The sequence below is a fragment of the Microtus ochrogaster genome, chromosome 21, assembly GCF_000317375.1.
Source record: "Microtus ochrogaster isolate Prairie Vole_2 chromosome 21, MicOch1.0, whole genome shotgun sequence".
NCBI classification, from domain to species: domain Eukaryota; kingdom Metazoa; phylum Chordata; class Mammalia; order Rodentia; family Cricetidae; genus Microtus; species Microtus ochrogaster.
In genome coordinates, this window is record NC_022022.1 from 13,931,166 (window position 1) to 13,942,864 (window position 11,699).

Sequence of the window (11,699 nt, forward strand, 5' to 3'; positions counted from 1 at the left end):
AAAAAAAAAAAAAAAAAAAAAAAAAAGAAAAAAAAAGAAACTCCAAAGGAAGAAACAAAGGAGCTTAGAGACTGACCCAGGTTCAAGAAACTAGTTTTTTTGGTTTTGTATCTGTTTGTTTTGAGATCGGTTCTGCATAGCTGATGTTGGCCTCAAACTTCTGATTATCTGCTTTCATCTCTTGGTGTTTTGGTTACAGGTGTGTGCCAGCACACCTGGCTAAGATACTAGTCTTGAAATGTAAGCTGGTCACAACAAATAATGATGCGTTAAAAAGTTAAGAAAAGGGTCAGGTGGTGGTGCACACTCGGGGGGCTGAAGCAGGCAAATCTCTGTGAGTTCGAGGCCAGCCTAGTCTACAAAAACTAGTTCCAGAACAGGCTCCAAAGCTACAGAGAAACCTTGTCTCAAAACAAAACAAAACAAAACAAAACAAAAAGCAAAGTTGAGAAAAGGAAGTTTCAGTATGAAAAGCAGGCAAATAGTTTTACTGTATACAGGCATTTGTTCAGCAAATATTTGCTAAATGCCTTGCATATACAAAACACTGAGGATGCAGGAAATAAAACTGCCATAGTAGGGGCTGGAGATGGCTCAATGGTTGGAAGCACTTGCTGCTCTTGCAGAGCACCCAGGTTTGGTTCCCAGCACACACAGGATGGTTTACAACTGTCCATAATTCCAGTTCCAGGGGATCTGGCACTATCTGGCCTTTGTGGGCACTGGGCATGCATACAGACAAAATATCCATACATATACAATAAAAATAAATTAATTAAAAAACCCAAATTAAACCTCCCTAAATTGCCATACTGATAGCTGGCAATATGGGAAAGAACACAAATGTATGCTGTGAAACTTATATTTTATCTGATTAGATTGTCATATCATACTCTATTAATTAAAAACAAATGATATTCTAAAATTTGTTACCCTATGATATAAAAGGGATATAATTTATGTGATCTTTACAATAAATTTTAACCATGCCAACCAACATTATGGGATAACCATAATGATAATAATAATAATAAATAACCAACATTATTTGGATAAAGTGATAGCTAATTTTTTTTTTTTTCAAGACAGGGTTTCTCTGTGGCTTTGGAGCCTGTCCTGGAACTAGCTCTGTAGACCAGGCTGGTCTCGAACTCACGGAGATCCACCTGCCTCTGCCTCCCGAGTGCTGGGATTAAAGGCGTGTGCCACCATTGCCCGGCAAGTGATAGCTAATTTGGTAATTCACTATCTGTCTGTGTTTCTCTGTCTCTGTCTTTTCCTCTCTCATATGTGAGAACTGGTCTCATTATGTTGCCCAGACTGAGGATGAACTCAAGTGGTCATTTAGCTCAGTGATCCTCCTGCCTCAGCTTCCTGAGTATCTGGGAGTAGAGGCATGTCACTTCATCCAGGTCCATCAACTTATTTTCTAACAAAATATATTTGCTATTTTATTTACATTTGACTTAAACATAATTTAAAGAATTATAATCAGAAAATTATTAAAAGAATTAAGTTATTTCAGAAACAAAGAGAACATTGGCAATCACAAACTCTTTCATAGTGACCTTAAAAACCTTCTTAGAAGGAAAAAAGAGGCAGTAAGCTGGTGGTCAAGATCATTTCAAATATTCAGAGTCTCTCTCATAGTAAGAATTGTATTAGCAAATGCAATGTGCTTGAAAAGAATCCCAGCACAGCAGTGTGATTGGATATATAAACAGATACTTAGAAAACAAGGAACAGCTATGCAGAGCATATCTTGATGACACTAAGGAGGCTCCAAAAACGTGGAGAAAGTTGAGCTCACGGGGCTGGAGAGATGGCTCAGTGGTTAAGAGCACTGCCTGCTCTTCCAGAGGTCCTGAGTTCAATTCCCAGTTACCACATGATGGCTCACAGCCATCTGTAATGAGAACTGGTGCCCCCTTCTGGTGTGCAGGCATACATGCAGGCAGAACACTGGATACATAATAAATAAATCTATCTATCTAAAAAAAAAGAAAAAGAAAGTTGAGCTCACAGATGAGCAGTTCTTCCAAACAGGTAACAGTGGAATTCTAGGAATGGTTGGAGCAACATGGCCTTTGAGAAAATAGACATGGTTCATGTTGATCAACAGTAAACTTGGACACAGACTGACTGAGTTTCAAGAAGGGGAAGGACAAGGACGCTGTGTGCCACAGGAGGTCTAAATATTAATACTTCAAGCAAGGGAGCACAAAACAATGGAAGGAATGGCCCTGGTGAGGGGAAGCACTAAGAGAGAAGGACGCTGAACCTCACAGAGCTAAAGGGGAGAGGGGGTGGGAAGGGGGAAGCAGCCACTGAAGGGTCAGGTTTCTGAGAGGCAGGGGCTAGATGAAAGGAACCAAAGGTGTATGCTTCCCTCCTGCACCAGGATGAAATGGCTTCAGAAAGCTTTTACATGGGTTAAATGAGAGCCTAAGTGGCCCCCCGAGATGGCAGGGCCATCTAGGTTCCAGCTCAGTGTTAGTCTATTCAGAGGGTACTGTGTGTCTGGCTTACCTGTTGCGACCCCACACAGATGCTTCCCAATTCCTACCACAGGCAATCTTCCTTCTCTTAGCACAGGAATCCTGTCTGAGACAAAAACAGTAAGAATTATGTTAGTTTGCTTATGATAAAAATATTAAAGTGTCTTTCCAAAAGAAGAGTTTTTAGAGTCTTTGAACTTTGGAGATGAAAGATGTGGGGGAAAAAATTCTCACAGAATCCAATATACAACCTAAGAATGTGTCTGTGTTTAGTATATGACATAGAAAAATATTCGGATAAACAAACAAACGACTTTCTTCTTTCTCGTATGTATTACTGGTTGGCCTGAAATTCATTATGTAGTTGGGGTGATGCTCCTGCCTCAGCCTCCCATGTGCTGGAATTACCAGAGTAAACACATACCATTCCTGGCTTCAGTTAAGCAGAAGAAAATACGATTTCTATACAAATGCTTGGCTGCTTCTCAAAACCAGAATAAAATTAGTGGATGGAAGATATTTGTAAATGTTGCATTATTTTCTTTTAAAATATGAAACAGGCAGGTGTGGTGGTGCATACCTTTAATCCTACCACTCAGGAGACAGAGGAAGGTATATCTCTGTGAGTTTGAGGCCAGACTAGTCTACAGTGATTTCCAGGACAGCCAGGACTACATAGGAAGACCCTTCTCAAAACACCAAAAAGAAAAAAAAAAAAAGAAGAAAAATGTTAGAAGATGTAAAAAGAAAAGGCACTAAAGAGAACAACCATGAGGCATATGTGTGTATATGCAATTATGTATATGTGTGAGTGTGTATGCACGTGTATGCATTTGTGTTCATGTGTGGGTGTGCATGTGTGTGTCTGTATGGATTATTAATTCCATAGCAATAAGTTACTTTCATTATGACAGAATTCTGAGGACCTATGATTTATATACTAGCTACACAAAGAACTATCTCTTTTCCTCTAATGATTTTGACAGTCCTGTTAACTATGGTCTGAAGGCTAGTTTGAATACTCCAAGTTAGTTTTTTTAAGACAAGGTTTTAATATGCAGCCCTAGCTGGCCTGGAACTCACAGAGATCCGCCTGCCTCTGCATCTTGAGTGCTGGGATTAAAAGTGTGCACCATCATACCTGCATTACTCAAAATTAATTTTAAAAGTACAAGGAAGCAATATATAAAAACTTATCAAAAGTTTTGAACTTCCTGCATTATCAACTACACTTACGGCTGATATAACAAAATAATTTTCTTTTTCAAGATAGGGTTTCTCTGTGTAACAGCCCCTGGCTGTCCAGAAACTCACTTTGTAGACCACGCTGGCCTTGAACTGAAAGAGATCCGCTCGCCTCTGCCTCCTGAGTGCTGGGATTAAAGGTGTATGTTGCTGCCACCACCACTACCCAGCAACAAAATAATTTTTAGGTTTCAATCCTCACTCCATTTATGTTTATTAAGTTACATATACTTGTATTATCAAAGCACGAGTATTACTTTGTTCTTCCTGAAGCCCAGGTCTGTGAGAACAGAATTCTAACAGCCCCCAGAGTCTGGAATGTCTGACTTGCAGTAGAGCAGTGAAGAATTACGTGACTCACTTAGACACAAGTGTTGAATATCAATTTGAAGTCTTTCAAACGCTGAGTTCTTCCTTCTGTGTTTACCGTCTACCTGCATAAACAGGACATTACTGAATCTGCATTCAATGTTAAAAAAAAAAGGCTTTATGAAAATATCTATTTGTTTTCAAATTTCAGTTACAGAGAATGAACAACAACTTCAAGGTTTAGATTTTGGATGAAAGCTCAAAAATAACAACACCCCTTTAAAAAGGCTAGAAATTCTACTGGTTACTACTATTATATATACATATATGTTGAAGGAGGCCACTTGCTGGTTCCTGGCTGCTCAACCCCAAAATAATCACACAGGAACTATATTATTTAAATCACTGCTTGGCCCATTAGCTCTAGCTTCTTATTGGCTAACTGTTACATCTTAATTTAACCCATTTCTAGTATCTGTGTATTGCCACATGGCTGTGGCTTACTGGGTAATGTTGGGTAATGTTACGGCATCTGTCTCCAGTGGGGCCACATGGCTTCTCTCTAACTTTACCTTCTCTCTCCCAGCATTCAGTTTAGTTTTCCTCACCTAGCTAAGTTCTGCCCTTTTAACAGGCCAAGACAGTGTTCTTTATTAATTAACCAATCGTATTCAGCATACAGATGGGAATCCCACATCCCACGTTTGTCTGTCTCTCCAGACAGGGTTTTTCTATGGTTGCAAAGACAGGAGAATCTCCGTGATTTCAAAGCCAGCCTGTTCTACAGAGTGAGTTCCAAGACAATCAGGGCTACATAAAGAAATCCTGTCTTGGAAAAATAAAAACAATAACAAAATGTTTTTTTTTTAATGGCATTCAAACCCAGCACCTTATGAATGCTAAGCAAAATATGTCCCACTAAATTATAGGCACAAGCCTTCAGAAACATGCAGACAGAAAACTAAACCCACACAGAACTGAACTCGTGTTTTTCCTCCTCAAGAATACCTGTGCCAAGTTAAGCCAGAAACTATCCCAGATTACTGCTCGCTTAAAAACAATGAATAATAAATCAGCAAGTCTTATGACTTCCACCGTTGTAACATTTATCATTCTTTCTTTCCTATAAAGTCCACAGAATGGCCTTTACTCTCCAGTACATTTCTTACTTGTATTACTGAATAAAAGTTTTCATATTTTTAATCTTCCTATTTTTAGTTTAAAATTCTGAAATAGTCTTACAGTTTCCTAGGATAGCATCTAAAACACGTTTTTACGTGTGTGTGTGTACATGTGCCATCTGGGTGTGGTGCCCAAGGAGGCCAGAAGACGGTGTTAGATCTCCTAGAGCTGGAATTACAGGAAGCTGTGAGCCGCCTGATACTGGGGCTGAGAACCAAACTCAGATCTTCTGGAAATGCAGTGCACACTCTGAACCACTGAGCCATGTCTCTAGCTCCACAGAAAGTTTAAAAATCATCCTTAGAAACTTCGTGACAACTGGCGAAGACTGCCTTCATGTTCCTGTTGCATGAGTACTGCTCATCGCTATAACTCACTTAGAGAGCTAAAATGCTGCATGGAAGCCGCTTAGAAGCAAGAACCAAATCTTCACCGTATCTCTAACACAGAACAGGACAAAGCCAAGAGCGTACAACAGGAGGCCTTTCTAGACCAGCTCTCTTTCCTAGTTCATACAGCCACAGTCTACCTAAAGCCTTGGATTCCCATCACACAGAAATGCTTCCTTTGTTACCCCAGGCATGTGGTAACACTGTTCTTATTTCCCAGAGTGCTTCTCACACCCTATCAGCAAATGCTACTTCATTTTTCAAGATGATCACAGGCACCACCTTTTCTGCATGGTTCTCCACTGCCTCCCTCTAACAAAGTCTTTATCATGTTTTCCTTTGATAGCACATACGGGGCAGAACTTCCTGTCTTTAACACTTTCCTTAAGTATTCATCTAGCTCTCCTTTCTAAGCACACCTAAGAGCGCAGCTGCCTTATCAATATCTGTCTGCATAGACAGTGTACCTATCACGGGTGTCCAAGAATATGCTTAAGAAGAATTTAGTGAAGGAAGTCTGAAAGCACTGGCAAAGGTAAGGTTAGGACGTGGCTTAACTCCTAGCTGAAACTTGGTTCTGTTCACAGATTTTCCTGTCTCTGCAAACAATTTTAAGAACACAGATCATGAACTATTAATATTTAAATTTAAAAAGTTACCTTCAGTTTACCCAGTACAATTAGAACCAATAATGGCAAAAATTATAATCAAATATATAAAAAAGGAAATTCATTTTAAGAGACAGGCTCCTATAATTTTTTTTTTCCTACAGGGAAAGAATATGTTTGGTTATTAAGCTCCTACAATGGCTTTACTTACCTTGAATCTTGTGGTCACTTTTTCTACCAGGATGAAGTGAACGTTTTCAGCATCTTTTAAGGCAATATCGACCCAGTGAGATAATTTCCCCTTTCCTGCTCCAAACTCAACAAAGCATCTTCTTGGACCAAGTAACTTTAATTTTTCAATGTTACCTAAAATAGAAGCCTGCAAACTCCATAGGATTATTTTATAAACTAGACTAAAGGAATTCGATTCAAATTCAAAATCAGCAAAATAATCTCTACCCAAGACAGAATGTTTTCACTGATAACTTCTGAAAGGCTAAGACATTTTTCCTTTTTTCTTTAAAATAATCTGTACTCAGATACTTCGTGCTGAAATTTTTACTTTATGTTCACATATAATTTTGAATAAAGGCATTTTGTCCACTTAAAAAAAGTAGTTACTGTCTTTTTTAAAAATAGGCATCTTTAATATCTTTTTTTCAAGCCCTGGCTGTCCTGGAAGTCACTCTGTAGACCAGGCAGGCCTTGAACTCAGATGTGCCTGTCTCTGTCTCTGGTGTGCTGGGATTAAAGGCACGTACTCCCAAGTCTAGCTAGAATGTTAGCTTTTAAAAATTACTTTTATTTATTGTGAGCATACACACATGAGGACAGTCTATAAGAATTGATTGTCACCATTAGGTTTAGAGGACTGAACTCAGGTCACCAGGCTTGGCAGCAAGTGCCTGTATCTGGTGAGCCATCTCATCACACAGATGAGATGTTAGCATTAAACATATAAACAAAGGCTAAGTTATTGTGGTTGAAACATACCTGCTGTTTCAGGTGCTTGACAGCACAATCACCATTTTTAGGGTCATTAAGGGCATCATATAATGCTGGATGGGACATAATGTGATCTTTAAGTGGAGAATTCAAGCCTGTTCAAAGAAAAAACATTATAGCCTAAGCAGCCAGACATGGACTTTGAATAACGAACAGGAGGTATCAATTCATACACCACCTAGTGCTTCTCAAATACTTGAACTTGTAACTTTAGGCAGGCTTACCTTCACTTGCTTTCCTCAGTTTCTTAATTAAGTTTTCCAACTGCTCTTCAGATAGAGAAGAAAATGGAACCTATATACAAAAATAAAACTAAATAATGTAGTCAAAACAAGCCTTAAAGTACCACAACAAAAATGAGTAGAAGCTTAACACTGGGCAGACCCATAGCAATTTAAGGTCTTCTCCTGAAAGACTCTGTTCCCAGGCAGCCGTGGGAACTGCCCAACAGTGAAGGCACCACTCAGTCTGTGCCGAGGTACTTTAATGGCCCTCAATCCCTCAGGGTCAAGACTGGGCTCAGTGAGCTCACAACAGAACCACACTGCAGTGTGCTATGGGACATAAGCTGGTCTGGGAACTAACAATCACTAACAACAGTAGTTTATAGGAAAATACACCTTTACGTCAAAACAACATGTTTCCAAACAAAAGCGGGGAACGGTCAATACACAAGGAGTTAAGTATTAAATAATATACTTACTAACTGCTCAGGAATTTCCATTTCATGCTTTGATCCTGCATTTATATCTTGAATAAAGAAATCCTTGACAAAACAAAATCATAACATTTTAATACAAAGCTCACAATAAAGAAGCTGAAAAACTGCTTCTTCCCTTCACCCTCCCCCACCATCACCTTTTTCTCACATTCACTCAATCACCAAATATTATCGCACTCAGTTTTCCCACAACACATGCCCCACCCACGTGCCTACTGAAACTTGACCCATAGGAGAGGAAGGTACTTGAAGTAAAGCCTTCTCACAGAACTTAAAGGCTGCTCGTGGCAGAAGCACCAGCTCTTCTAGCAGAGGTCTGACAAGTACTAAACCAGGAGAACGGCTCTGCCTGTGCTACCTTAGACTTGGGCAAGACCCCTGCTAAACTGACATGTTAATCACCTCAGGCCTCTCCATCTGAAAACTAGTAATATAAGGCTCATCTCCTTTTATTCACCTCTAAGAATGAAGATACCAAGATAAAGAAAGACCACTATAAAACCCAGGAACAGGGAGTCTCGGAAGCAGGTTACTCTAAGGTAGCAACGGAGGCTGTCTCAAAAGGAAGCATTATCTTTCCTCGGCTGGAGCCAGAACAGCACCACCAACAGTACCGCCTACTTCAAGGAATAAGATGTTCCCTGAGCCATAGGACCTCACTGAACCAGCCCTTGGGTAAAGGACTGCTTCATGGTGCTGTTGCTTTTCTCCTATGTAGCCACCAATATCAGCACAAAACACGAGACCATACTGAAAAATGTTTTCTAACTTCATCACAACCTGATTGGCCTCTGAGGGGGTGGATGGCCGAGTCTGGTCCATTGGTCCCCAGAATTAGGCCTCTGGGATCAGACTAACTTCTCTCTTTACTAAAGGAGCTAAGTCCTAAAGGGGTGGACAGGAAGTCACTGCTTCTCTTCTACATTACCTTGCTGTTCAAATACCATGTTTGCCCTTCGGTAGGGGGATCTCACACTGAAGCTCAATTGGTGGCCAAGGCTGGCCTAAAATTTATTATGTTGTCCAAGCTGGCTTTGGACTCATGGCAATCCTCTCGCTTAAGCCTCCCAGGTGCCAAGATCACAGATATGAGATGTCACAGGCAGCTAAAATACTTTCTGCTTACAGCAGTGCTTCTCAACTGGGAGACATCTGACAATGTGGAAGGATATCTGTAGCAAAATGACTGAACAGAGGGCTGGGTGCAGCGGCGCAAGCCTTTGAGACAGCGCTCAGGAGACAAGATGCTGGGGCAGGTCTCTGTGAGTTTGAGGCCAACCTGGTCTATACAGTAAGCTCCAGGTCTACACAGTGAGACTCTGCGTTTTTTTTTTTTCCCCTCTTAAAAACAAAAACAAAACAAAACAAAAAAAACAAAACAGAGAAGTGCTCCTGGGAGTCACTTTTGCCAGGTCTTTTGATTTCCTACAAGTCTCACTGTACTCCAGACTAGCCTTTCAAGGACAGCTGCGTATCAACCACCCTTATTAGACGGAAATAGCATTTCTTCCTAGATCCCGCAGCAGGCTTACTTACTGTACAGTATAATAAAGAAAAATGTCTTCCTATGGAGCACAGGTGAGGTAAGGTTGCTCACTGCCCCAATTTAGGGAAAAAAATCTTTCCTGAAGATGGGGCTCCTCAGCTTCAGGGAAAGTCACCGCATATGCAGTATTCCCAACAGAGTTCCAGAGTTAAGTCTATAGGCTTTGAGAGACAAGGAAAATTGACCTGAGAAAGATGCCCTTACCGCTTCCATGAGGTGAATAATACAAATTCCCAGACGCGGTGTAGTCTAGTGGGAGAGCCCCTGATGGCAGGCACTGATGACAGGCATTTCAGCCTTTGTCTGTCTCTGACCCAGGAGTCTCCTAATTTCCTGCTGGCATCCATAAACCTGCGACAAGCTAACGTGTGACAACATAGTGTGTGCTCTCTGCTATTTACTCCCAATAAAATAAACACACTTTGCCTGACAACTAACTTCTTTACCTGTAGGTATTTAGAGATACATATCCATACACATCAATTATATTGATCAGGTTGATAGCTGATGGTCAAACCATTACTATATGTGTTCAACATTTTACTTTATATCATTAAAAATTTTCTATTCTTATTTTAATGTCTTTGACATTTAAAATCAATTTTATATTATATATTTGAGGTTTATAACATGCTGCTGGGCAGTGGTGGCGCATGCCTTTTATCCCAGCACTTGAGAGGCAGAGCTCAGCCTGGTCTACAGAGCAAGTTTTAGTACAGCCAGGGCTGCTACACAGAGAAATCCTGTCTCAAAAAACCAAAGCTAAAACATGAACAACAAGCCCAACATTGGAGTACACATTGTAAAACGCTCCATTTCATGAAGTAAATATACTTACCTATCATTCTGTATAGTTATCTACTGTCACCCTATCGTATTTTGTTACCAAACATAAATTGGATTTTCAGCCTTTGTTTGGGTGAATACTGTGAAAGACTCATCTGGACTGGTGCTAGCACAGGCCCACTATTTCTATACTGAGTCTGAATCTCAAAGATGCCCAGCAGTTAAGTCTTTACAACCTTAATTCTAAAGACTCCAAATCTCTTGTTGCTGCACCATCACCCCTATCAAGCTGGGGGCGGCGGCATATACTTATCACCATACACTTGGAGGGAAGGCATGAGAAATGTTTGAGATGAACTCAAGTCCAGCCTGAGCAGCACAGCACCGTCCCTGACCTCAAAAGCAAAGAAGCAACCAAAAATAAAACGTGTCAAAATTCTGGGCTGGTCAGGGTGGCACAAACCAATAATCTCAGTAATTACAAAGCTAAAGGAGAAGAGCCTCAGGTCAGCCTGGGATACTCAGTGAAGCCTGCCTCTAATCTAACCAATCAGAATCCCGAACAAAACAAAAGAACAAGGAAAAAGAAAAGAGGAAGCAGGGGAAGAAGGAGGGAAGAAAAGTACAGTTATCAAGTGAGAAGTTAAATAGTTGGCAACTTAAAGGTTGCCAAATTCAACCTGCTCTTTATAACACTAAGTAGTACTGGATATAAACACCACATACCACACATTTCAAACACTTACAGGCTTTGGCTTCTCTCTTGAGTTACATTTTTTTAAATGCTTTGCTAGTTGGTCTTCATATACTGTGCTAAATTTAAAGAGAAAATTTGAGAGAGAAAATCTTGAATGAGTCTTTTGAAGTTACTGTTTCTAGTACATCACACACTCTCACACACACACACACACACACACACACACACACACACACACACAACCCAAACAACAACAAAAACATTTGTCTGATCTAAATACTTACTGTTTTGGATCTAAAGGACACAAGATTCTTTTCCGAGCATTCTCTTCCTAATAAATTAAAATGGATACATTCATTTATATATCCAATTTATTACATTCAGCTGTTAGATACACCCACAGTGTATCTCTATTCCCAAAACAAGGTAAGGAAACTTTAAAAATTCATAATGAAAAATAAGCAAATCAGGTCATGTTTGTAACAATAAAAAAACTGTTAGTTGCTCCTGTATAAAAAAAAATACTGCTTTGGTTTATGTATATAATTTTGCATCACAGATGATACCTGCTAAAAATTGGTGCAGTCATTATATGCACCACTAAGAAAAGATGTTAACCATTTATTTCAGAGTAACTAACAAAATACTGTATAATATTTATCATGTATAAAATGATCTTTTTTTTTTTTTTTTTTTTTTTTTTTTGGTTTTTT

The 11,699-nt window shown here is 39.7% G+C and overlaps 1 protein-coding gene across 1 annotated transcript in view; it reads right to left on the reverse strand.

The window, feature by feature from the left end:
- Trmt13 (tRNA methyltransferase 13 homolog) overlaps nucleotides 1-11,699 on the reverse strand; it is a 15,935-nt gene that overhangs the window by 2,040 nt on the left and 2,196 nt on the right. The window contains exons 2-9 of the mRNA XM_005357186.2: nucleotides 11,271-11,317; nucleotides 11,036-11,102; nucleotides 7,940-8,002; nucleotides 7,461-7,530; nucleotides 7,225-7,331; nucleotides 6,443-6,610; nucleotides 4,105-4,177; nucleotides 2,530-2,604 (exon numbers count right to left, since the gene is read on the reverse strand). Coding sequence (XP_005357243.1) covers nucleotides 2,530-2,604; nucleotides 4,105-4,177; nucleotides 6,443-6,610; nucleotides 7,225-7,331; nucleotides 7,461-7,530; nucleotides 7,940-8,002; nucleotides 11,036-11,102; nucleotides 11,271-11,317 — 670 coding nt within the window. The remainder of the gene's footprint in view (nucleotides 1-2,529; nucleotides 2,605-4,104; nucleotides 4,178-6,442; nucleotides 6,611-7,224; nucleotides 7,332-7,460; nucleotides 7,531-7,939; nucleotides 8,003-11,035; nucleotides 11,103-11,270; nucleotides 11,318-11,699) is intronic.